Below are 26,948 nucleotides of genomic sequence, written 5' to 3' on the forward strand. Positions count from 1 at the left end.
TATTTTACAAAGACAGGGAAGGATGGAGCAAGGAGGCAACGCTGGACTGTGAGAGGGAGGGTGGGGACCCAAGGAGGTGGCTGCCTCCCCTGTCTTCACTTTTCTGGGCTTATCCTCCAGATTGACTTCCCCACCTCAGCCTTTGACATCAAATTCACCAGCCCCACTGGAGACAAGTTCAGCCCCCGATATGAGTTTGGCAGTCTCCGAGAAGAAGACCAACGCAGACTTAAGGACATCATGCAGAAGGAGTCCCTGCACTGGTGAGGGCCAGGACACCCCCATATGTGCCTCAGGCTTCCCTAAGTCTGTCATGTTTTATCTGACCCTCTCTTACCTCTCAGCACTTGGTCCCTGTCCTGGGAGTGCTCTGGGAGTGGAGGTGGGACAGGATAGGCGTTGCCACCGAGACAGAAAGTAGTGGCAGCCTCCAGACCTTCCTCTTGAGCTGACACTTGGAAAAAGGGAGAGGTTAGGAAATGAGGTCTGAGAATGCCCACACCCACACTGGGGCGTGGCCAGGCCATAGCTGCCAAGAGGACCAGAGCTTTGCACCCCGCACCTCATAAACTGCCAAATGGTCTAAGGGGCTGCTGGTCTCACCTCTCTGCCTCCCTCCTGCCCCTCCCACACCAACAGCCTTTGCAATTTTCTGGCCCTGTCACTTTCAAAAAGGGATCAGGTATGGAGGCAAGCTGGTAGCTCTCAGGGTAGATGAGTCCAGGCTGATCTCATTCTTGGGGCTGTGCATTCACCAGGATGGAGGAAGGAGGGGGTCACACTGGAGGAGCTGGTGGGGCCAGGCTTCTCCCCTATCTGATCCCCACCTACCTCTCTGGCTCCCGCATAGCCCTGTGCACCTGCTGGGCCAGGGAATGAGAGAGGTGGGCTTGTTTCTTTCTTCTCTTACTCATGGCCACCCAGGGTGCCAAAGTAGCTGAGTGATGTAGACCTCCCCTGCTCCTATCCCTCTGCTTGACCCCTCACTTCATTAACCCCTCAGCTCCCTTCTCCCATTAGACACCTGATCTCAGGCAAGACCCAATTAGTTGCAAGGCCTGTAAATCAGACAGCTGGCCCTGGAGGCCCCAGGAGGCCTCAGCTGCCCAGACCCTGACGCATGGGGTCCACTGCCCTCTGGTGGCTCTGCTTGGGAGTGGTGCCCTCACCACATCTCCAGGAGGGGAAGCAGGTTTGATGCCCTTGGCCCATTCTTTGGGTCTACACCTGAGATGACCCTGAGTCAGCATCAAAGTTGAGATTTGGACCCTGCTTCCCAAACTTTGCTTCTCTTTGGAATCACCTGGTCATCTTTTAAAAATATCTGGCACCTGGCTTGCTCAGACATTTTGACTTCATTGGCCTTGGGTATGACCTGGGCACAGAAAAGTCACCAAGCGCCTCAGGTGACTGTATTGTGCAGCAAAGTTGGGAAACCCCAGAATGTCAGTGTGTAGAAGTTCCTCACCTTCTGGCTGACTCTGCCCCCTTCCCTTCTTTTCCCTCCCCAACCTTCCCCCAACTCAGGCTCACTGATGCCGACAAGAAGCGCCTGTGGGAGAAGCGATATTACTGCCACTCGGAGGTGAGCTCGCTGCCCCTGGTGCTCGCCAGTGCCCCCAGCTGGGAGTGGGCTTGCCTGCCTGACATCTATGCGCTCCTCAAACAGTGGACCCACATGAACCACCAGGATGCCCTGGGGCTCCTGCATGCCACGTGAGTTGAAGCACCCCCATCCTGACCCCAGGCAGATCTGGCCAGCCCTAGGGAGATGGTGAAATGCCCATGGACAGTCAGGGCTTTTGTGTTTCTCCTTAACAAAATTGAAAATTGCACTGTGAATTTCCATATGCCTACCACCTGGATTCTTCCATTGGCATTTGCTTTGTGTGCTTTATGGTATATCTGTCCATCCTTCTATCTGTCAGTCCATCCTATTTTTTAATGCATTTTGAAGCAAATTTCAGACATCAGTAAATTTCCTTCTAAATACTTTAGCACAACTAGAGCTCAATGTTCTGTTTTTTCTACTGAGTCAACATTTACATATAAGGCAATGCTTGAACTTTACCTGTACATTGGCAGAGTTTTGGAAAATGCATAGGCCCTGAGGCTCAACTGGTGTTGCTTACTTCTGTGTCAACAGTCTTCCTTCTTTCCCTTTCCCTAGGGTTCTCTAGGGACAAAAGGATCCAAGTCTCAGAACCTTGGACTATCTTTTCTAGATGGTACCTAGGATTCTCCGTTTATTTGTTGCTATTCTCAGTGATCAAAATGTACCTGTTCTCTGACCTGTCTTTAGGACTGTCTGAGGCAATGGTTTTGTTAATCTCTTTTAAATGAATTCCACACAATACCAAGTATTAGCTTACATAAAATTCTACAGCTCTGTTATTTGCCTGGCAAGCTTTGCATTAAAGGATATTATCAAGACAAATAATGCCTTAGCCCACATGAGGGCTCTTCTGTGATGGGAATTTGTGGAAGAGATCTTTGGGAGTAGGGTGGAGGGCTTTGTCCCATTTTATTTAAATCACCTAAAGAATGAGTATGGCCACTCTCCTGCCCCTCCATGGTCCCCAGTCGACTCTGATCATGGGGAGTGTCATTCCCAAAGGTTGCTTTCCAGAGAAGGTGCTAGTTGTTCCAGTGGCTTTGGCAGATCCCGGGAGACATTGCATTTGGTGTGAAGGTGCTCTGTGGCTCTTTTGCCACAGAGCCTGCAGCTGGGTCCTCGAGGTACTGGGCTCTGTTTTGCAGCTTCCCGGATCAGGAGGTACGCCGGATGGCCGTCCAGTGGATTGGCTCACTCTCAGATGCTGAGCTGCTTGACTATCTGCCACAGCTGGTGCAGGTGGGTGGAACTGATCTTCCCTCTGGTTCTGATAGTCTGGTCCCCAAGACCCCAAGTCAGTCTGCAGCCTGTCCCTTAGAACCCAGGGTCTCCAGATTTCAGGCAGTTAATAAAGCCTTGCTTTGCTTTCTCCTGAGCAGGCCCTGAAGTATGAGTGCTACCTGGACAGCCCTCTGGTGCGCTTCCTCCTGAAACGAGCTGTCTCTGATCTGAGAGTGACTCACTACTTCTTCTGGTAAAAGCGAGTGCAGAAAGGTGGGAGGTAGACATGCTTTTCATACAAGAGTATTTTACCCTCTAGGTGTGTAGGGAGGGGAGCTAAGTGATCTGGGTTTCAGGACGTGGCTGAACTGCCCTGTGGCCTTGGACTAGCATCTTTCCTCAGGGCGATCTCAGTTCACCCCTGTGTAACTCCCACCCACAGCAGAGAGCCACAGTGGGACTTTGAGCTCTACTCAGGCAGGGTGGCTTGGATGAGCACCTCTGGGTGAGCAGAGCATTCAGAGTATATTTCCCCTCCTGGCCATAGGGTGGGTCTTCTGGGGAGCTGGAGCAGGGTGTGACCTGTCCTCCCCACCTGCTGCCTGTGATTCCCCCACTCCCTTCCTTGCAGGTTGCTGAAGGACGGCCTCAAGGACTCTCAGTTCAGCATCCGATACCAGTATCTGCTGGCAGCGCTGTTGTGCTGCTGTGGCAAGGGACTGAGGGAGGAGTTTAACCGCCAGTGCTGGCTTGTCAACGCCCTGGCCAAGCTGGCCCAGCAGGTCCGGGAGGCTGCCCCATCTGCTAGGCAGGTGAGTAGGCAGGGCTGCCTCTACCTGTCTCCATTTCTAGTCTGGAGCTGCTGTGGCCAGTAGTTTACCTCTAAGCCTTCTGAGCAGCAGGATGGCACTTGACCATCTCTGATTTAGAAGCTAGAAGGAGGTGACCGTGTCTATAACCCGCAGGCCACAAACAGATAGTCTACAAGCTGGATACAGTCTACCAGTATGTTTTTCTTTTTTCCTTGCAAAATATTGAAATTTTTATTTAGCCATTTGCCTCCGAGGCTAAGCACAGTATGTAAGTTGCTCTCTGCACAAAGCAGCCAGAGGGGCAAGTGAGAGTTGAAATCCAGTCATATTTTGTTCACTGTGCTGTGAGCCATGCTCAGGGCTGAAAGGGGTGCCAGAGGCTCATTCATCTGTCTACATGAGGCACCATATTAGGCCAGCAGCAGCATTCCTGGTGGCTGACGTCTAAAAATTGAGAGATGTTTATATTAAAGTCTACATTATTAGCTTCCCTTGGTAAAGCCTGGGCAGCACTTTCCCTTGGTGATTTCACCTGCTCTCTCAGTTTTGTGGCCTGCTCCCCGCTGTCTCTCTGTCTGCCTTGTATTTGGACTTGCTGCTCATGCACTGAGCCAAGCCAGAACATAGTGAGGTGGTTTTGCTTCCCATGGGTCTCCTGGATGTTATCCATACTTCTCAGGAGTACCACTAGGCACTTAACCCTGGTAGAGGCCTGGCTCTTTGTGGAGCCTGTGGGCCCCGCACCTCACCCCACCTCTCCCCGGCTCCCTGCTAGGGAATCCTCCGCACCGGCCTGGAGGAGGTGAAGCAGTTCTTTGCCCTCAATGGCTCATGCCGCCTGCCACTCAGCCCCAGTCTGCTGGTGAAGGGAATCGTGCCCAGGGTGAGTGACTGGTGGTGGGTTTGGGGCTCTCAGAGTGGGGAAGACCCAGTGGAGATGAGGTCCTTGCTGACCTGGCTCTTGAGAGAGAGGAGGAGGGAAAGTGTATTAGTGGCCTCCTCTTTTCTTAACCCTAATGTGTATGGACCTGGCAGCTGTGCTGGGTAAGCCTGGGTCAGTGTCTCTCCCCAAGAGTGTTGGGGATGACGTTGGGGAAGGTGATGATGGTGGTAGCTATTGGCTGTCATTTCCCGACACCCAATGCCTGGCGCTGTTCTGCATTTCATCCTTAAGACTCTCGAGAAGTCATCCTGTTGTGAGCCTTGTTTGACAACCTCGTTTGAGGTTGATGAGATGTGGGACTCACGCAAAGTCAGGAAACTAGAAGGAATGACTGGAAGGGGAGAGATGAGGCACTGGAGGGGAGGTCCTAACAAGCCGAAGACACAGGGCAGTGAGGAGAGGGCATGAGCAGGTCTTGGGGGGGCACTGACAGCAGGAGGGTGGGCAGCATCTTGATCCAATGGGAGAGGCCATCTTCCTTCCTGGGCATGGATCACCTGAGCCTGGTCACTGCCCTCTCTACCATGCAGGACTGTTCCTACTTCAACTCCAATGCAGTCCCCCTCAAGCTTGCCTTCCAAAATGTGGATCCACTGGGAGAGAACATCCGAGTCATCTTCAAGGTGAGGCTATTTCACTCAGGCCTGGTGGGGTGAGGTGAGAGAGAAGGAGGGAGCCCAGTGGTGACAGGAGTGACCCCAGGATGGTTTTCTTCCCTCTGTTCCTCAGTTCCATGCTGTGTGTGTGTGTGTGTGTGTGTGTGTGTGTATGTGTGTGTGTTGCTGGGGATGGACCCCAGGCCTTGAGCATGCTAGGCAAAGTGCTCTACCACTGAACTACATCCCCACCCACCATGCTGCCTTTTTAATATAGGAAAGACTATCAGCTCTAAAAGGATTTAGATGTATTCCGCATAACCCAGAGGGGCTAAGACTAAAATGTTAGGCGTTGTAGAGGCAAATGACAGCTCACTTTATAGAGGACTTTCTAGGAAGTGCAGCTGCCCTGACAATGGAATGGGTCAGGTGATGATCTGCTTGTCCCTGGGGGTATTCCAGCAGAGAATGAATGACCATGTGGCAAGGATGTTAAAGAAGAAATTAATAACCAGGCAGGGTGGTACACACCCATAATCCCAGTGACTTGGGAAGCTGAGGCAAGAGAATTGGAAGTTCAAGGCCAGCCTCAGCAACTTAGCGAGACCCTGTCTTGAAATAAAAAATGAAAAGGGCTGGGGATGTAGTTCAGTGATAAAGTACTCCTGGGTTCCCCTCGTACCGAAAGAAGAAATAACATACCTGGCGCAGATCAGACTAGACAAACTCTATGTTTCCTTCTAAATGGTACCTGAGAGATTCCAAGATGTAAATAGTGATCTCAGAGTGTATAGGCTAGTGGGCTTCCTAGCAAAACATGGGAGTGGGGCTGGGGAAATTGCTCTGTGGTAGAACAAGTGTTCAGCATGTGCAAGGCCCTAGATTAGTCCCTAGCACCACACGCACACACAAAAAAGTGTGCATGTATTTTTGTAGATTGTAGTACCTATTTATTTTGTATATGTTCCAAATCTGGGATGAGCTTTCAAGTTTTAAAAAGCCCTGATGATCAGGAGGATGCATGTGGAAGAGGAACCTGAATTCAATTCAGGTGGGAGTACTATTTGGATAAACTGTGACGGCTTCTGGCCCTCTCTGCTTCTTTGACCTAGTGTGAGCTGAGTGGGCAGGTCAGAGGTGCAGGCTGGGAGAAGTGGACAATTTCTCTCTGTTTCTGTAGTTTGGGTTCCTGGGAGATCTGGAAACTGGAGGTCAGGGGTCAGGGTCACATGGCAGAGATGGATTTGGGTCATTTTCTTCCTCTTTCCAGTGCGGGGATGACCTTCGTCAGGACATGCTCACCCTGCAGATGATTCGCATCATGAGCAAGATCTGGGTCCAGGAGGGGCTGGACATGCGCATGGTCATATTCCGTTGCTTCTCCACTGGCCGAGGGAGAGGTGAGCTGGGAGGGCAGGTGGAGGGAGGCGGATGGTGTGGAAGGGACCCCTTTTCTACTGCCCTTCTGCTTGCTCCCCAGCATGAACCGTGTACTTCTCCAGGAAAATGAAAAGGTCAAGGTTATCCCGGTAAAAGCTGTGGAGTGGCATGGAAACAGAAGGCGAGGGAGAGAGACTTTATAAAATAAAATAGACTTGGGGACATAACAACTTAATGTTTCATGTAGACTTTGGAATCCTGATTCAAACAAACCAACTATAAAGAAGGCTTTTTTTTTTTTTTTAAATTTGAGTTTAGACTGGTTTAGATTAGATTAAAAAATAATCATTCATTTTTTGGATGTGACAATAGCATGGTGATGGTGTCCTTGTTAATTATAGTTGAAATCTTTGGGAGTGAAATGATATGCCTGGGTCTTGCTTTTTAAAGTACCCCAGCCCAGGTGGTGGGAAGTGGGGAAACTAGTTGCGTAGGTGAAATAGACAGACAAGATTAGCAAAACGTCTATATAAGTTTTGAAGCTGGGTGATGATTACCTATGAATTGATGAAACCACTCTTTTTATTCTTATATATCTATATTTGAAGATTTCCATGGTCTGGAGGAGGAGCTTTGGGAAGCAACCTTCCTTTCTTCCATCACGCTTGCCTCCTAAGCAGACTTTGTCCAAAGGCCTTGGAGGGAGGCACCCAGCGCAGCCTCTCCCTACAGTCCCCTTCACTCTGCTCTGAGCGTGATCCGAATCCCTTCTCTCACAGGCATGGTAGAGATGATTCCTAATGCCGAGACTCTACGCAAGATTCAGGTGGAACATGGGGTGACCGGCTCCTTTAAGGACCGGCCCTTGGCAGACTGGCTGCAGAAACACAACCCTGGAGAGGATGAGTATGAGAAGGTAGGATCGGGAGCCTTGCGGTTCAAAGCTGGGGTGGGTGTGCATGATTGGCATGTGACTCTATTATTGCAAGACCTGCACCCTCTGTATATGCAGGGATAGGTCAGAGTGATTGTTGTGGGCAGTCTGAGGAAGTAGCCTAGTATTGTCCTGGGAAACCAGGACATGAGTTCCCCCAGCAGTGAGCTATCTCAGATGATCCGAGCCAGCTTTGGAAGACCTGTTGTGCCTCCTACTCATGCGTCCGGATTGGTTCCTCTTGCGCTCTCAAAGGGCTTCTGTGATACTGGATGAGGATAAGAGTTGGTTGAAGACAAGTTAGACATCACTTTAATCGAACACCACCTTTTCAGGGATGCAAAATAAGACTTTCTTCTTCCTGTTGTGGAGCTGGTTTGTGCAGGCTGTAACATGAAACCGGGTCTGAGGTTAGGCCGGAGATCAGAGGCTAGAAAAGAGATTGCCTAAATCCTGAGAGATGAAAGATTAGATTAGAAGGGGAACTTTAGGCTGGGCATGCCTGTAATTCCATCTACTCAGGAAGCTGAGACAGGAGAATCCCAAGTTTGAGGCCAGCCTTGACTACATATCGAGATCCTATCTTAGAATTTTAAAAAGGGTTGAGGATGTGGCACAGTGGCTAAACTGCGTCCCTGGGTTCAATCCCTGCTGCTACCAAAAATAAATAAATAAATAAATAAATAAATAATAATACTAATAATGATGCCTGAATGCTAATTTATATAAATTTCTTTCTTTTTTTTTTAAACATTTATTTTATTTACTTTTATTTGGTACTGAGGATCAAACCCAGGGCCTCCAACGTGCTAGGCCAACGCTCTACTGCATTTCACCTTGAAGGATCCAAATACTAATTTACATTGATCAGTGTGTTTTAGACGTTTTAGACCCACGTGGGCAGCCAAATTATAACCAGACTGTCGTTTAGTGGATGTGTAATTAGATGATCTTAAATGGCCCTGAGTGTTTGCATCCCCGGGGTTTAATCCTTGGCTTGCCAGCTCTCTTTGCTGGCTCCTTATGCCAGCTCATCCTCTCTTCTCCTCCCACCCATGTGCTGATGACTTCCAAAGCCCTTCTCTAACCCTCTTCCCTCCTCCAGCTTTATACTCTGTAGGAACCGGCTTATTGTACTTTTCCATTCTCACACACCTCAAAGCAGTGAAGGCAAAATCGAACTTTCTTCCTCTCTTTCACCTCCTGAAGCCTGCTTTTTTGTGTGTGGGTTTCTCATCAGTAAACAGTAGGACTCTGTGCAGTCACCCAAGCCAGAGCCCTGGACTTCCAGAAATTTCCGTTTGCCTCACTTCTGCAGGACCCATCCCTGCTGATTTTCCCTTCACTTCTCTCACCAGTGTGTCCTCTTCTTTCTATTTCCTTACTATCACTTTTGTCCAACAATTTGCTATCTGTCCCTGGAACCCATAAAATGCCTCTCCTCCTTCTGTCACTATCCTCTGCTTGATTCCTGAGGGGTTTTGAAGTGCAAGCCTGTTCACCCCACTCATTTGCTCTAAGTTCTTCAAAGGCTGCTGCGTGGCATATCCAACCTGCCCAGCCCTGCACACGAAGCTCTTTGTGTTCCAGCCCTCCCTACTGTGCAGCCTCATCCTCCTCCTCCCTCCTCCAATCCCACATGCCATTTATGTTAACATGTATTTTCAGGTGTTGAACACCCACCACAAAGCGGCACCGTGCAAGGTGCTAGAATTGTAATGACTCTGTGCTAGTGTACTGAAGAGTCGCGATAAATGTGACGGAAGTGTGTACAACAGGTGCATACTCACACAGAACTAACTTTGCATGTTAATGTTTAATCTCAGCCTTTCAAAGGAAGCCTTTTTGGTCGGACAATAATGGTAGTTTCGGATGGTAACTTCCAGAAGAAAAGAACTAGAGATGGTTTTTTCTCTTGATCAGGTAGCACCCCATATCTACAAGAGAAACTCTTGAAAGCAGGAGGGTGCCCATTTCTAGAGTGAGATTTTTTTTTTTTTTTTTGCCAGGGACCCCACTATGCACTGCCTAACTCGGGGAGTCAAGTTTAATCATTAACCCCCGGGCACACAGCTCTTTTGTGAGCCAACATAGGACTCATTTAAGATAAAAAGGACACCTGTGCCAGGTGTGGTGGTGCACGCCTGTAATCCTAGTGGCTCAGGAGGCTGAGGCAGGAGGATCGCAAGTTCAAAGCCAGCCTCAGTAAAAGCGGGCCCTAAGCAACTCAGTGAGACCCTGTCTCTAAATAAAATACAGAATAGGACTGGGGATATGGCTCAGTGATCAAGTGCCCCTGAGTTCAATCCTCAGTACCCCCCGCCCCCCCCAAAAATAAAAACTGTGACAGGAGAGGATTGATGGAGTTGAAGGTCAAGATTGGGAGAGGATGAATGATGCTCCTTCTTGGTTGGCTTATTTTCATTCATAGATTTCCCTTTCTTAGAAATGGTCTTTTTCTTCCAGAAGATGAGTTCTGAGATGTCTTTACAAACTTCTATTCTTGGTCTCCAGTGGATTAGTCATCTGGTTGTGATTGGACAAGTAGCTGGAAAGGGGTGGGTTGAGTAGCTGGCTGAAGAGCGGGTCTTGTGGAACAGCCTAGAAGCTGTTGGGAAATCAGATCCCTAAACTTGGGAAGAGGTTAGATAGGCAATGAGTGAATGGTGGTGGCTGTGAGTCTGGAGGGGTTCAAAGCGGGCAGAGCCAGTGTGAGCTGGGGAGGTCTGGAAAGATGTGGGTCCTTGAAGGACAGAGGGAGGCAGGGAGGGCAGGTCTGCTGGGTCTGGCAAGCTCTCTCTTGTTCCCTGTTCCATACATTCCTAGTTGGTTATGACAGTTTTTTCTCTCATTCTCAATTTGGTCCATTCCTAGCTGGCTATCATGTTCTACATCTTTCGTGAGCTCTTGGGAATTCTTCAAATCTCACAAAAAGGATCCCTTTTATTTTCACTTTCTCAAAAGACAATAAAGGGTCTCAGGTATTAGGGAGGCTGAGATAGGAGGATCCCAAGTTCAAGGCTGTCGTCTACAACTTAGCAAGACTCTGTCTCAAAATAAAATTTTTTTGAAAAGGGCTGGGGATATAGCTCACTGGTAGTGGGCTTGATTAACATGTTTGAGGTTCTGGGTTCAATCCCCAGCACGCGCGTACACACACACACACACACACACACACACACACACAAAAGATAAGGGGACAAATGTCAACTAGACCAAACCCTTCACTACCAACCCTCCTTCTTTAAATTCAAAAATATCTCCAACACATTTTGCAAAGTAGAGAGGTCTGATTTTCAAGTGCAAAACACTCCTTAGAAGTGCGAAGCTGCCTCAGCTCTTCCTTGGAGTGCAGTGACTTTAATTAGATAGGCGTGGACTGTTACCAAGAGTTCTGAGAAGGGGGTTTTATTTGGAGCAGGAAGGATGGAAGAAATCTGTACAGGGTCAGGATGGCGCCCTTAAGTCTGCTGTCTTGGTAGCTATGCTTGAGTTAGGGTCATTGGGACTCACTGGGAGAGTTGTAAACGTCCCTCTTTGTGTCCATTAAGTTCAGCCCAGTCTGGGCTGCTCATGTCAGGGCTTTTGGACCAGTCACTGTCGTACCAGCCCGTCTCCCAGAAGAAGATGAAGTTCAGACATACAGACTTTGCATCTCCTCCTCCAGCATCCATGGGAGAGGGTCCTGTGGGGGCACACGTGCGCTGTATGTGTTAACATGCAGTAAAGGGTGAACAGGCGGATATGAGGTGCTGCTGGGGTTCATAAGAGACTGAAGCCAGGGCTGCTGAATTCAGTCTGGCTGTGACCCCAGAGTCCCTTGAAGCCAGCTTCATGTCCTCTCCTCTCACCTGCCTTCACTGTTCCAGGCTGTGGAGAACTTCATCTACTCCTGTGCTGGCTGCTGTGTGGCCACCTATGTCTTGGGCATCTGTGACCGACATAATGACAACATCATGCTGAAGACCACTGGTCACATGTTCCACATAGATTTTGGCCGCTTCCTGGGCCACGCCCAGATGTTTGGCAACATCAAGCGGTAAGTGGTCTCCTGAAGCCAGATGTCTATGTCATGTATGAAGGGCCGGGAGGTCAGCAGGAATGGTTTAGGGCTGGACACAAGCCTGTGACGGAAGGGTTAGGGATTCAGAACATTGTCCCTGGGCTGAGCAGCTTTGGAGAAGAGAAGACTCATAAGGAGATCAGGTCCTGACAGCGCCTTGTGGAAGAAGGTGGGGAGCTGTTGATCTCTCCTCTTCCTGAGGACTGAGCAAAGGGAATGAGCCCAAACTCAGAAAAAGGGAACATAATAAGAAACTGGGAGAAAATATTGCTAGCTCACAGATAAGGTGCCAGTGGAGGATGTGGGATATCTGTCTTGGGAATTTTTTAAGATTAAGGTAGGGGCAGAGAAAGAGAGAGCCCATCTGTCCAGGTTCATACTTGGGATGAGGGAACCCCCTCCCCACGCAGCCCACCAGGTGGGCTCCCTCCTCCACGTTGACCTTCTGCCTGTATGTTCCCCTTGGCCCCAGGGACCGTGCCCCTTTTGTCTTCACCTCGGACATGGCGTATGTCATCAACGGGGGTGACAAGCCTTCCAGCCGCTTCCATGATTTTGTTGACCTTTGCTGCCAAGCCTACAACCTCATTCGCAAGCATACCCATCTCTTCCTCAACCTTCTGGGCCTGGTGAGGAGCTCCCTGCCCCATCTGAAAACCCCCTTCTTGTGACCTGGTGCCAGCTTTAAAGACTGCCCTGGCTTGTTTCAAAGAATTCCTGGAGATCCACTTCTCTGAGCCCCAGTTGAGTTCCTGTGTGCCCTAGATAGGGGCAGGGACTTACCCTACCTGGGGACAATGCTATCTGACCCACTGCGGTCCCTCAGTTCCTGGGGTCCTCAAGCCACTGCCCACAGCATCTGTCTGCCACCATCTAGAAGGATCAGAGAGCCTAGCTATAGAAAATCTTGCCTTAGGGTTGGGAAGAAGCCAGATCTCTCTATTGTTACAGACACCCTCCCTCCTCCTCTCCTAGATGCTGTCCTGTGGGATCCCCGAGCTCTCAGACCTGGAGGATCTCAAGTATGTGTATGATGCCCTGAGGCCTCAGGACACAGAGGCCAATGCTACCACCTACTTCACTAGGTAACTCCGGCTCACACCAGTGCTGCCCACCCTGCGTCACCCCCAGGTTGCCTGATTGGCAGGAGCAGGCTAGAGAAATGGGAAAGGCTTCTTAGCCCAGGTGACAGAGCCTAGTGTTGGATCTGTTGCCCCAAGTTGGCCTCTAACTTTGGCAAATCACTTCTCTCCAGCTTTGGGTGTCTGTCTGCATTTTGGTGTCAACCTTTGTATTTAGAAATATTGTCACCGCTCTTTCCTGCACTCTCACCAGGTCTCAGCCAAAGACTGCATGGGGCATGGGGGACAGGGATTTTGTAATAGATTTTAGTTCTCTGGGTCAGAGCCTTCCCTCTTGATGGGACCTCACTTTTAAGTTGAGATCTCTGGATTTCCTTGGTGAGGTCCCTTTGTACGAAACCTTGAGTTCAGTTTGATGACACTATCTAGACATTTATGAGGTGACCCTTCAGTGCTCTTCTCTAACTTCTTCCTGCCTTAGTTTGAATGTCTTTAGCTCAGATCAACTCAGAGGGAAAATAAGACCCCAGGAGTCACATGAACATACATCACGAGGTGGTTGAGTGTCAGTCATGTCCTCCATGAGGATGCTACACAGCAAAAGAGGTTTTATCTGGCGTTAATCTCAGGAGTCAGGAAATATTCCTTTATTAGCTCTGTCATGGCAGAGGGGACTTGGGTCCAAGATTGTGCCTTTTTCTTCCTGTCCTCACGCACCCACAGGTTGATTGAGTCCAGTTTGGGCAGTGTAGCCACAAAGCTCAATTTTTTCATCCATAACCTGGCTCAGATGAAGTTCACGGGCTCAGATGACCGGCTGACCCTTTCCTTTGCCCCCCGAACGCACACTCTAAAGAGCTCTGGCCGCATCAGTGATGTTTTTCTCTGCCGGCATGAGAAGATCTTCCACCCCAACAAGGGCTATGTAAGTACTTCCTCCTCTCTGACCCTGTCCTGCTCCCCACTGACCCAGGCTCCTTGGGATTCTGAATCTTCACACCCATGCAGCGGGCACTGGGAACAGCCCCAGATCACTTCCTTTTTCCTTATTCAAGTGAACTGCTAGAATCAGAGAACTGAATTGGCTGGTAATTCCCTCTAAGTCAAGGGTCCAGAGAAACAGGTGCAGGAAATCTTTGCTTTCAGGTTCCTGTGTGTGCGCTTTGTCTTCATCTCCGTTGGAGACTCTCTTGACCTCTTCCTTCTGCTCCCCAACACATACACCCTTCAGTTCCCTTACCTACCCAAGAGTTCACTGGATGCTGAGGGTCTGACAGGTAGACTCTACGATTTGAAACTTTGCAGATATACGTGGTAAAGGTGATGCGGGAAAATGCCCATGAAGCCACTTACATCCAGCGGACGTTTGAGGAGTTCCAGGAACTACACAATAAGCTTCGGCTGCTCTTCCCTTCTTCCCTCTTGCCCAGGTAGCTTCCCCTTTACTCCTTGCACAGAGAGGCTGAGAGGGGAAGGGATGGGATTGGCAGGAATACCCATCTCTCTTCATTACTTGGCCTAGTATTGAGTTTGGTGAAAGTGCTCCCCCTGCTGGCCAAGCTCTCCTGACACGCCAGCGCACTTGCTCTAACCTTGAAAGTAAGCTTGGGCCCACCTGCAAAGGCTGGGGGCCTTGTTTGAATCTGAAGATGTTTCAGAGTTTCCAACCTGTTAAAGAGTTAGATCATTTTTTCAGTTGGACAAAGCGTGTTATATACATGCAATGAAATATTATTATTGGGCATTAAAAGGGAAGGACAGGGGCTCAGTGGTAGAGCGCTTACATATATGAGATACTGGTTCAATTCTCAGCACTACATATAAATAAATAAAGTCCACTGACAACTAAAAAAATATTTTTTAAAAAAGGCAGTGGGGGAGGACATTCCAACAGGTAACTCAACCTGAGTGAACTTTAAGGACATGATGCTAAATGAAATAAGCCAGTCCTAGATTATAAACTGTGTGCTTCTGCTCATCTGAATTACCTAGACTAATCAGATTCACAGGGACATAACATAGAATGGTAGTTGAGGCATTATTGTTTAATGGGTTGTGTTTTCAGTTTTGCAAGATGAAAAACTCCTGGAGATGGTGGTGGTATAACATTGTGAATGTACTTAATACCATGAACTGTAAAGACTGATGGGTCAATTTTTTTTAATATTTATTTTTTAGTTTTTTAGGTGGATACAATATCTTTATTTTATTTTTATGTGGTGCTGAGAATCAAGCCCAGTGCCTCACACTTGCTAGGCAAGCGCTCTGCTACTTGAACCACAACCCCAGCCCTAGATAGGTCAATTTTATGTCATGTATATTTCCCCATAATTAAAAAAAATATATTTCAATTCATTTTTCAAATGAATTTTTACACCAAAGAGAGAAACAGGCTCCAAAGCCCCAGGGGCACTTTTTAGGAGCACGGGACTCTGCCCAACAATTTAGTTTGGTCCTTGTGAGTGTGCCGTGTTAGACCTGGGCACAGACCTGGGCGCCAGGGTGGAGTCAAGTGGAGTGAGGATTCCCAGGTAGGGAAGCTGCTGGGAAATAAGATGAAATGGAGGGGCTGGGGATGTGGCTCAAGCGGTAGCGCGCTTGCCTGGCATGTGTGCGGCCCGGGTTTGAGCCTCAGCACCACTTACAAACAAAGATGTTGTGTCCGCCTATAACTAAAAAATAAATACTAAAGTTCTCTCTCTTTAAAAAAAAAAAAAAATGAAATGGAAAACGCCTGCTGCCTCATTTTCTTTCCCCATCTTCTCTGCTGCCCACCCTGCCTCACCAGCTTCCCGAGTCGCTTCGTGATTGGCCGGTCCCGCGGAGAGGCGGTGGCAGAGCGAAGGAGGGAAGAGTTAAATGGCTACATCTGGCACTTGATCCATGCAGCCCCCGAGGTGGCCGAGGTGGGTCTGCCTGCCTTCTGCATCCGGGCTGTCACCTCCATGAGGCTAGGTGTGGGAAGGGGGCAGGAGGACTCCATCCTGGGGAGTCACACAGGGGACTTGGCACTTCTGGGTCTGCTGGAGTGGCCTGGATCTGAGAGGACAGCATGGGCCCACGAGGGACAGGAAAGGGGGCCCTCCAGCCTCCCAGTGTCATGCACATAAACAAGTAAATAAAAATGTTACTGTAGCTAGCACCGTGGTGCACACTGTAAACCCAGCAGCTCAGGACTGAGGCAGGAGGATCATGAGTTCAAAGCCAGCCTCAGCAAAAGAAGGTGCTAAGCAACTCAGTGAGCCCTATCTCTAAATAAAATACAAAATTGGGCAGGGGATGTGACCCAGTGGTTGAGTGCCCCTGAGTTCAATTCCTGGCACACATCCCCACAAAAAAAAAAAAAAAAATATTACTACAACCGGGTCCCAGAGAGACAACAGCATTTGAGATCCTGGAGTGACTGCACTGATCAGAACTTGTGAAGGCAGAGAGAGAGGGGTGCCTCTTAAGGAAAAAGAGAATTTTGAGCAGGTTGATTTTATTTATATATACACACACACATACAGTTTTTTTTTTTTAAACAAATGATATTGTAATGGCCCTACTATGGTCACCTGGGAATCCCATTTCTCCAACAGATCATCTGACTTTGTTTTCTATGTTTTCTTCCTATGTATCTGTATGCAGGCATGATTTTTACAGTTTGATGATGGCCATGGCTTAAATATAAACCTATATTCTTAGATTTCTTCCCTTAGCATTTGTGGTAAGCATATGCCACAGCTTTAAATATCTGAACCAAATTAGTACACGGACTGGCGGTATCATATCTCAACCTTTTGCCTTTTGAAAGATTAGAGTATTTCCATTTTTTTCCCCACTATTAATGCTCAAGTGGTCATTTTCACATATTTAAGATTTTTATTTTGTTTTTGTTTCCCCTCGTTAGAGAACATTCTCCAGAACAAGATCTGTGCTCTTATCCCAGGCTGACTCAAGCTTTTGTGCTGGAGTGATACGTGTGTTGCTCGAGGAAGCAGTGTAGAAGAGAACACTCTGGTTCTAACCTGAGGCGACCTAGTTTTCCTTTTTTCTTTCTTTCCCTCTCTCTTTCTCCCCCGACCCCTATACTACTGGGGGTTGAACCCAGGGTTGCTCTACCACAGAGTCACATTTCCCAACCCTTTTTAATTTCTTTTTTTTTTTTTTTAATTCAAGACCAGGTCTCACTGACTTGCTAAAGCTGGCCTTGAATTTGCAATCCTCCTCCTGCCTCAGCCTCCTGAGTAGCTGGGATTACATTGTGCTTGGCTTCTTTTTTCCTTTTCAAGAACATTTTAGTATGAAAGCTTTCAAACATACAGAAAAGTAGAGAAACAATATAGTTAGTGCCTATAGACCCATTCCTAAACAGTATTTTACCATATTTGCTCCATCTATTTTTATGACTTATTTAAAGCAATTTACAGGCATCATGATACTTAGTGTGCATCTCTAAAAAGTAAAAATATATTCTTACATAACTATAGTGTTATTACATCATCCAATACATAGCCTATGTTCAGAATTTCCCTATCACTTCCCAAACTCTTTTTTAACATTTGGTTTGTTAGAGCCATTGCCCAGACAAGAACTGTGTATTGCATTTGGTTGTTAGGTTTCATAATCTCTTTTAATCTAGAACAGTCTTTCCTCTTTTTTTTTTTTTTTTTTTTTTTTTTTACTGGACCATTATCTTACTGAAGAATGGCCATGTTTTCTGATTCCATTCCAGTGTGATCTGGTGTACACCTTCTTCCACCCCCTACCCCGGGATGAGAAGGCTGCAGGCACCAGCCCAGCCCCTAAGTCCTCAGGTACAGTACCTGCCCTGAGACGCTCCTGCCAACCCCTCGGAACCACAAAAGGTCACTTCTCCTGCCCCCATCTCTTCAGTTTTGTTTTGTTTTGTTTTGTTTTCCTTTGGCTTGTCCCCGTTCCTCTTCTTACTGGTTAGGAAATCTGTTTTCCCACTCACACTGTGGGTCCACAACTCCTTGGTCGGGTTCCCCAGAGGTTGGATATTCAGTTAGTAAATACACTCTTGGGCTTGGTAGAGTGATCCCACCCTCTAACTCATGTTAGATACCAGTAACACATGAAGACCAGCACAGGGGGTTCAAAAAGAAAGTAGAAATACCTCCCTGGCACCAGTCAGGAACACGGCTGGCCTGCTGACAAAAGTTTCCTTTGTCCCTGCAGATGGCACATGGGCCCGGACTGTCGGGAAGGTGGGAGGGGAGGTGAAGCTGTCCATCTCCTACAAAAACAACAAGCTGTTCATCATGGTGATGCATATTCGAGGCTTGGTAAGTGCACACACAACCCTCATTTGGTTCTTTATCTTTCTTCAGGTATATTTTTTAGAGTAGTCAGACCTCCTCTGCCCCCATGTCTCAGAGTAACCACAAAAGTTTACTGAGCTTCCTCCAGGGGCCTGCCCGTGCTAGCCTACAGCATGACCAGGCAATTCAAGACCCAGCAGCTTGCTAGCTGTGTTCTTTGGCAATATCCTAAGTACTCAGCCTCATTGTAGGAAGGATAATATTAGGATCTACCTCACAGTGTTGCCACGGGGTTTAAATGAAATAATGCAGGGAGAGCACTTACTTTAGGAGTATTATGATCATTATTATAAAGAGGGAGGCCCCAGGGGCGCGTTACCTGACTGTAGTAATAATAAGTCAGCCACTTGACATCCTTGGAGCAGAGTCAAGGCAGTGTATAATCACTAAATTTTTGGTACAGGTTCTAAGAGCACCATGATGAAGACAAGGAGAACTTTTATTGAATACTTGCCGTGTGCTGCCCCCCCAGGTTAGGTATTCTGTGTAGGTTGGAGCAGTGGGACATACAGCCAGGAGCATGAGCTTTGGAGTCAGGAACCTTGCTTCCGCTTTCTTGCCGTCATTCATTCATTGGCTCAACCAATGATCATCTAGTGCCTGCTGTACACCAGGCCCTCAGGCATTAGTTCCAGACCCAGGAGAAAACCAGACAAAACCCTGCTTTCAGGGCATTTAGATTCTCATTGGAAAAGGTGGACAGATAAAAAGACCAGTAAAATAGTCAGCATATAAGATGGAGGTAAGAGCTAGGAAAGAAATAGAGAAGGAATCCAGGGCAGAACGAGGGGAATGGCAGTTTATACTGAGTGGCCTCATGGATGAGGAAGGATCGTAGCAAAGGTGAGGAGAGATCCCATCTGAGAGAGGAGTGTTCCAGGAAGAGGGAGCAATGACCTTCAAGAGCCCCGAGTGGGAACCCGCAGAATGTGTCAGTAACGGCAAGAGCCTAGTGGCTGAAGCGATGGAGCAAAGGGCAGAGGAGCGGAGCTCAGGTTGGAGAGGGTGTGGTGGACTAGTCCTGGGCCGTAAGCTGTAAAAGGTTCAAGTTTGGCAGATGGGTCATTTCTCATTGCTGGAATATATAGCTTAATGTGCCACGGGTTGGATCCAACCAAAAAAGGATTAATATGTTAATACGGTGAATCACTAGTTGGCTGACCTTGAACAAGGGTACTTAATCACTCTGACTCATAGCTCCACCTCTTAGGGGTTAAATGGACCAAATGACAAAATAGCATCATAAGAAGATGCCTTGGGGCTGGGGTGGGATGTTGGGGGGGCGGGGCGGGATGGCTCATTCAATACAGACCACGTAATGGGATGACCTGAGCATTTGGATCTGATTGATGTAGGACACCTAGCACGGTAGATATTTTTATCAGAATGGTGTGAGCTGGAAGCTGACAAACAAATTAGGTGTATGCTGCAGGAGCCAGATGTGGAGAGGAAGTCTGGCTCAGGGTGTCATCACAGGCATTGTGAGAAAGAGACAGATGCTGTAAGGATCTTCATCTTTTTTTTTTTTTTAATTTAATTTTAGCAACAGCTTCAGGATGGGAACGACCCTGACCCCTATGTGAAGATTTACCTCCTTCCTGACCCCCAGAAAACCACTAAAAGGAAAACCAAAGTGGCCCGGAAAACTTGCAACCCTACTTACAATGAGATGGTGTGTAGGGGACGTGGAAGGGCTGGGCAGGGTTTGGCAAACTATGCCTGTTCCTAAAAAGAAAGTTGCATTGGGACACGCCACACTTGTGATTTAGGCGTGGCCTGTGACGGCTTTCATGTAGCAATGGCAGACTTGAGTAGTTTTGGCACAGACTCTACTTCGAAAGCCTAGAAATATTTGCCATGTGTTCCTTTACATAAAAAGCCTCTGACCCTTCAGGTTGGGAGTTCAGAACTGAGACCTGAGCCCTGTCCTGCCCCCGAGTCCTGGGCTGGAAATGACCAGTGACCGCAATAAAATGCCCTCACCTGCTTGAACTCTAAGCAGAGAACAAAGTTCTCAAATGCCTCCCTTGGATTCTGTGTGCTTTCTGTATTCCCTTGGGCTCTGCTGGTCTGAAGAAATAAAGTGGTCTCAGTCACAGCCAGATCCCACCAACAGGGACCTGAGTACCTCCCTGTCCCCTGTGGCCTGTGCCCCTTCCCTCTCTCACCACAGCCCTGTCCCCTGTGTTTGCAGTTGGTATATGATGGGATTCCCAAGGGAGACCTGCAGCAGCGGGAGCTCCAGCTGAGCGTGCTAAGTGAGCAAGGATTCTGGGAGAACGTCCTCCTCGGGGAGGTGCACATCCGCCTGCGAGAGCTGGACCTGGCCCAGGAGAAGACTGGCTGGTTCGCGCTGGGGTCTCGGGGTCATGGGACCTTATGAGCCCATGGGAGCCACAGCCCGGGAGCTCCAGCTGGTCACTGGACCTGGGGCAGTGGACTCTCCCCTGCTCTGCCGTTTAACTTGGGAAGGGGCGGAGTTCTTAGTGGGCCTCCTCCTCCGTCCAGGTGGACCTGGCCTCCATGAGAAGAGGCAGGGAGAGTCGGGTGCTCTCTGCCAGCCCTTCCTCTGCGGACTGAGCTTGAGTTGCTGGTTTGTGCTGAGCAGCCCCTTGGAAGCTGAGAGGCTGCAGCAGAGTTTTAAGTTTACCTTGTGTCAAGGGAGCAATGCCTGGTTTGGGGGGTGTGTGGGGTGGGCCGGACGAGGTAGCATTTGAGGGGAGGGCGGGTGGATGTCTTTATTTTTATTTTTAAAAAATGAAATAGTAATGTTGTCCTAACTGGGACAGGAAGCTTTTTGCGAGAAGGGACGTACATATGCCTCAGAAGGCAAGAGGGCAAGACTCTTTGGACTTTTGTATGGTTAAGGTTCTTATTGGACTTTTCCCTAGGATTTTTGTTTTTGTTTTTTGTTTTTTTTCTAGCTATAGGAATTATTTGAGGAGGGGCCTAGTGGGTTTCGGTCAATGCCCCCCCCTGTCTGAGGGCAGGTTGGAGAGGGACAGGGAGGGTGGCCTGTGCTGGACCGAAGCCTGCACCACTGGGCTGTTCTGATTTTGCCTCCAAAGGAGAGCGACGCGATACCTACATGTGTAAGGAAGGGCCTTCCATGTCGGGGTCCTGCCAAGGACCTGTATTCAGGGACCCATGCTCTGTAGGGGGAGGGGGGTTTCCCCATCTCCCCTTCTCTGTTAGGACTCAGCCTGAATACTGTCCCTCCCCCGCCCCTCTAGCTCTCTTGGCCCTGCAGTGGGCCCTATAGTCCCTGTGAATACGCTGGGGGCACTTCCCCATAGGTTTCTCCCTTTTTCCTAGTGGGGCAGAATGGTGGGACACCCAAGGGTGCCCTGGCCCCAGGCGGGGGCCTCTAGGTGGCAGGTGCCAGGTGCCAGGGTTGCTGCCTGCTGCTTAGTTTCTGAGGGCATCCCCATCTACCCCCACTTCTTCCAGCCCAGCTGCTTCTCTTCCCAAATTCATTTCTGTCACATGTTTTCTAAGAATTTCCCTCCCTCTGTGGGGCCATCAACCTACATAGTCTGGAGCCAAAGGGATGCCCACTCTGAAGCAAAGCATCATGGGGAGAGGGATTCCGCCCATCCCCTTATTATTCCCAGCGATTGGTCAGGAGGCTCAATGGGAGCCGTGGCTGTCACGCTGGAGCTGAGCTCAGGGGCTGGGAGGGAGGGACCTGGGGCTCTTACCTCTCTATACTCTTTATTCCCTAACAGATGGATTTAAAATTCACTGTTGCGTTTCTCCCCCAAGGGTTGTCTTCCTTCAGAAAGAGAAAAGGGAGAGACTCTGGATTTGATATTAAATTTTTAAACCACATTTGGCTGGATGTGTCCCATGAGTGGGGAAAGGAGTGAAGAGGACGTTCTGCAAACTGTCCCCTACCAGCCTCCTCCCCAACTCCAAGGGTCAGAAATTCCCTTTTTTTCTGACTCTTTCCATTGCCAAGAAAGAAGCTCCATTCATTGAAGCCACAGAACAGCAAGGAAGTTTCAATCTTTGTCTTACATTTTAAAAGCCAGGGATAAGCTGGCTGCAGAGGAGACGGGCTGGGGGAGAGGGAAACAGCAGAACTATTCCAGATGTATGGACCATAAATGTTACTGGCTTTTTGCCCGTAGCACATTTTGACTCTATGCTCCTGATGTAAAGAGGTCTGTGTACTGTACCCACTTCCCAAAACCCTTGTATCTTCTACTTTCTCTGGAATTGTATTTTCTAATAAATGACATTTGAGAAAAACGAAACTACCATTTTAAACATGGATGTGTAAAGGTTTAGATGACAGCCTCTGATGTACAAGATGAAGAATAATGATAGGGGTTTTACAAATGGTAACATATATGTGTCCTCCTGGCTCACTGCTGAAGGCAATTTCACCTTTGCCAGATGAATCTAGTCTCAGAAGAACTTCATCAGATAGACATGATTATCCCCATTTTTCAGATGAGGAAACTGAAGGTCTGAGAGATTAAGTAACTTGCCTGAGGACACACAGCCAGTCAGTCTTGGAACTAGGATTTGAACCCAGGTTTGTTTGACTCTGAAGGCAAATGTATTATGCAACCACTGGAGTTGATGTACTATTTGATAGTTTTCAGAGTGTTTTAATATATATTATGTCTTGTTTTTGTTTTTAAATACAGTCACTTCGGGAAGTAGCTATGGCTCATTAATTCTGTCAATACTCAATACTGAATGTATTGGTACTACCTAGTGGCATGTCTTCACTCACATTGTGAGGGTGCATCTGGAATTATACACTGTTTCCTGTACCAGATCTGCAGCTGAAGGTTATAGAAATAAATTTAAACAATTAATTGCATTTAAGAAGTTTAAGCTGGACACGGTATCAAGTGCCTGTTAATCCCAGCAACTCTGGAGGCTGAGACAGGAAGATTCCAAGTTGGAGGCCAGCCTGGACAAATTAGCAGAATACTATCTCAAAAAATTTAAAGTAGGGCGTGGTGGCACATGCCTGTAATCCCAGCAGCTAGGGAGGCTGAGGTCAGAGGATTGCAAGTTCAAAGCCAGCAAAAGCCAGGTCCTAAGCAACTCAGTGAGATCCTGTCTCTAAATAAAATACAAAATAGGGCTGGGGGTGTGACTCAGTGGCTGAGTGCCCCTGTACTGGGGTGGGGGGTAAAGTTTACTATCTAGTGCTGTTTAACCAACTCCATTTTATAAAAGAAACAACCTCTTGGGACGCTTGGTAACTATCAAGCTGTTAGAGCAGAATTATAGCCCAGAAGTGAACCCCCAAATGGAGGATGCAGGGGGTGTGACCCTTGTTCAAACATTTTACCCAGAAGTTGTTAAAAACTCTCTGGTGAGGAGTCTTATTTCATAAGACTGGGGAATTTTGTGGCGTTTCCAGGGGATTTTGCAGCAGTAAACAGTAGAAATGTTACCTGTTATGTTTCTAAGTGCCTTTGAGGTGTTATGGCTGTTCTGGACAAGTCCCTATAGATCTTTTAAAAGTTAAAACTTGAGTCTGGCAGGAGTCTTAGTTAAGGATGTTTCTTGGCCAAGTGGAGTAGAAACCTGAGCCTCCTGAGGGAGGAGTGGGAATGAGAGCTGGGGGTGGGGGACAGGGTTGCTGGAGAGCAGGGAACAACAGAGGCCCAGGAGGCCAGGTTTTCCCACTTGAAAGAGGTGATGAAAACCAAGTTACCCAACTTGCTGGGATTTGGAGGGGAAAGATTAGATTGGATTTCAAAGGTTAACAACAACAACAAAAAGTAGCATTTTTAAGTGGATGGATAATTCTGATGGCTGGGACTTGTCTGAGGTATCTGATCAGGTAGACAACGCTGAGGGCCCTCAGGCAGGTGAGGTGCCAGGCGCACTGTGGCTACTCAGATGACCCAGGTGTGGATCCTGTCCTCAAGGAACTTAGTATAGCAAGGGAGGCAGTCACCCCTCTGTATTGGTGGCTCTGTATTTCAACCAAGGATGAAAAATATTTATATTAAAAAAAAAAAAATTGCATCTAAATTGAACAAGTGCAGATTTTTTTTTTTTTTTTAAATTTTGGTCAGCATTCCCGAAACTGTGCAGTCTAATGATTGTTTACATAACATTTACACTATGTTAGGCAATATAAGTAATCTGGACATGAGTTAAATATGTGGGAGGATTGGATAGGTTATGTGCAAATACTAGGCCATTTTTTATAATAAGAGACTTGAGATTCGGGGATATTGGTAATTGCAGGAGGTTCTGAAACAAAAACCCACCTCCATGCCCAGGGACAACTGCAATTATAATACAATGACAAAAGGAAAGAGGAGGGGTGGTGTGGGCAGAGGGGGCTTCACAGAGGAGATATTTGAACTGAGTTTTAAAGTCTCATTTTTTTCCTTTTCTTTCTTTTTAATATTTATTTTTTCGTTGTAGTTGGATACAATATAATTAATTAATTAATGATATTAGGCGAGCACTCTACTGCTGAGCCACAACCCTAGCTCCTTAAAGTCTCATGTAAAGATACAGCATTTATCTCTAGGATTTATAAATAACTCAAAAAAACTTAACAACAAAAAGCCCAAATAACCCAATCAATAAATGGGCAAAGGAACTGAACAGGCACCTCATAGAAGAAATATGATTGGTCAACAAATACATGAAAAATGTTCAACATCTCTAGCAATTAGAGAAATGCAAACTAAAATCACGCTGAAGGGCGGGGTTATAGCTCAGTGGCAGAGTGCTTGGTTCAGTGGTGAAGCACTGGGTTCGATCCTAAACACCACATAAATAAATAGAATAAAGGTCCATTGACAACTAAAAAATATTGAACACACACACACACACTTGAGATTCCATCTCACTCCAGTCAGAATGGCAATTATCAAGAATAAAAGTAACAAACATTGGCAAGGATGTCGGGGAAAAGTCTCCTCAGACATTGTTGATGAGGCTGCAAATTGGTGGAACCACTCTGGAAAGCAGTACGGAGATTCCTCAGAAAACTTGGAATGGAACCACCATTTGACCCAGTTATCCCACTCCTCAGCGTATACCCAAAGGGACTTAAAATCAGCGTACTATAGTGACCTGGCCACATGGATGTTTATAGTAGCTCAATTCACAATAGCCAAGCTATGGAACCAACCTAGGTACCCTTCAATAGATGAATGGATAAAGAAAATGTGGTAAATATAATACACAATGGAATATTATGCAGCCAAAAAAGAAGAATGAAATTATGGCATTTGCTGGTAAATGGATGGAACTAGAGATGATCATGTTCAGTGAAATAAGCCAATCCCCAAAACCCAAAAGCCAAATGTTTTCTCTGATATGCAGATGCTAATTCATAATAAGGTGAGGGGGAGGAAAGAATAGAAGTTCTGTGGATTAGACAAAGGGGAATGAAGGGAAGGGGGGGGATAGGAAAGTCAGTAGAATGAGTTGGACCTAACTTTCCTAAGTTCACATATGAATACACAACCATTGAAACTTCATATCATGTACAACCATAAGAATGGGATCCTAATTAGAATAAGTTATTCTCCATGTATGTAAAATATGTCAAAATACACACTACTGTCATGTGTATCTAAAAAGGACATTTTTTTTTTTTTTTAAGTCAGCACTCTGGACTTTACTAATAGAGTAAAGGGGATGCCATTGGTGGGTTTTGAGAAAAGGTGGCAGTGTTGCTATTTTCTTTTTGTAGTACTGGGGGTTGGATCCAGGGGGCATGCTAGGTAAGTTATTTCTACTACTGACTTACATCCCCAACCCTTTTTGCCTTATTTTGAGGCAGGGTCTTCCTAAATTGCCCAAGGCTGGCCTTGAACTTGCAATCCTGCCTCAGCCTCCTGAGTACCAGGGATTACAGGTATGGCCACCGCCAGGCCCAATTTACAAGAGATCATTGTGGGACTGAGGGTGTAGCTCAATGGTAGAGTGCTCGCCTAAGCATGAGGCCCTGGATTCTGCTGCCCTGGGTTCAATTCCCGAAAGGGAAAGAGGAGTCACAGATGAACCTGGGACTGGGAGTCTAGTTCAATGGTAAAGCAGGTAGGTGCTTAGAGTTAATGTGGAAAAGCCCAGTCGAGACCTTTGACTTAATTATGGTAAGTTTGAGACACCCAATAGACACCCAGTTGGAGAAGGAGTAGAATGGAATCTGAAGTCCAAGGGAGAGTTGTCTGGAGTTTAGATAGGGAACTCTTCAGAATGTAGGCTGCCTTTAATTCCATGGAACCCTGCGAGATCACTCAGGTTTGAGAAGCCAGGAAAACAGGAGGGACTAAGGCCAACATTCAGAGGAAGAAGCAGGCACTGAAATGATAGGAAAACCAGACGAATGGTGTTGGGGGAAAACTAAAGAGGTATGGTCAGTTTCCCAGGGCTGCCTTACCAAGCACCCCACACTGACTGGCTTTCAAACAGAAACTTGTCTCATAGCTCTGGAGGCTGGAAGTCCCAAGGTCAAGGAGTCAGCAGGGTTTGTTTCACCAGAGGAAGAATCTGATCCAGGCCTCTCTCCTAGTTTCTGGTTATTTGCTGGCAATCTTTGGTATTTCTGGGCTTAGAGATACACACCCCCTGATCTTGGCCTTCATGTCCACCTGAAGGCCATGTGCATGCAAGTGACTGTGTCCAGCTTCCCCTTTTAACCAAGATACCCTGATATTGGATTAGACCCCCACCCTAACTACTTCCACTTCACTTGATTATGTGCAAAGAACTTATTTTCAAATAAGGCCACATTGGGAAGTCCTGGTTAGGGTTTCAATATATTTTGGGGGAGGACAATTCATTGCCTAACAATCAAGAGACTGGATATAGCAAAATATTTTTGGTGGCCTTGACAACAGCTGCTTGGATGAGTAGGTAAGAGAGACCAGGTGAGGAGAAAGTGGAGACTGAGCCTAGACAACTCTAGAGAAATTTAGCGGAAGTGGTGCAGATACTTGTATCTGGGAGGGTTTTTGAAGACAGGTGAT

At 47.4% G+C, this 26,948-nt stretch overlaps 1 protein-coding gene across 2 annotated transcripts in view; it reads left to right on the forward strand.

Moving 5' to 3' along the window:
- Positions 1-22,646, forward strand: part of Pik3c2b (phosphatidylinositol-4-phosphate 3-kinase catalytic subunit type 2 beta) — a 63,261-nt gene extending 40,615 nt beyond the window's left edge. Inside the window, exons 15-33 of one of the 2 annotated variants that reach the window (XM_076832445.1) lie at positions 121-263; positions 1,528-1,716; positions 2,761-2,854; positions 2,995-3,089; positions 3,468-3,648; positions 4,424-4,531; positions 5,122-5,214; positions 6,458-6,587; positions 7,347-7,483; positions 11,371-11,540; positions 12,037-12,193; positions 12,540-12,649; positions 13,370-13,571; positions 13,952-14,076; positions 15,435-15,552; positions 17,364-17,445; positions 17,831-17,937; positions 19,517-19,645; positions 20,168-22,646. In XM_076832445.1, the coding sequence (XP_076688560.1) occupies positions 121-263; positions 1,528-1,716; positions 2,761-2,854; positions 2,995-3,089; positions 3,468-3,648; positions 4,424-4,531; positions 5,122-5,214; positions 6,458-6,587; positions 7,347-7,483; positions 11,371-11,540; positions 12,037-12,193; positions 12,540-12,649; positions 13,370-13,571; positions 13,952-14,076; positions 15,435-15,552; positions 17,364-17,445; positions 17,831-17,937; positions 19,517-19,645; positions 20,168-20,356 (2,559 nt within the window). In that variant the 3' untranslated portion in view covers positions 20,357-22,646. Of the gene's footprint in view, positions 1-120; positions 264-1,527; positions 1,717-2,760; positions 2,855-2,994; positions 3,090-3,467; positions 3,649-4,423; positions 4,532-5,121; positions 5,215-6,457; positions 6,588-7,346; positions 7,484-11,370; positions 11,541-12,036; positions 12,194-12,539; positions 12,650-13,369; positions 13,572-13,951; positions 14,077-15,434; positions 15,553-17,363; positions 17,446-17,830; positions 17,938-19,516; positions 19,646-20,167 lie in introns of those variants that run through there. The other variant, XR_013088495.1, reaches the window with a different exon arrangement.
- The last annotated feature ends 4,302 nt before the right edge of the window (positions 22,647-26,948 follow it).

The sequence above is a fragment of the Callospermophilus lateralis genome, chromosome 13 (assembly GCF_048772815.1).
Source record: "Callospermophilus lateralis isolate mCalLat2 chromosome 13, mCalLat2.hap1, whole genome shotgun sequence".
Classification (NCBI taxonomy): Eukaryota; Metazoa; Chordata; class Mammalia; order Rodentia; family Sciuridae; genus Callospermophilus; species Callospermophilus lateralis.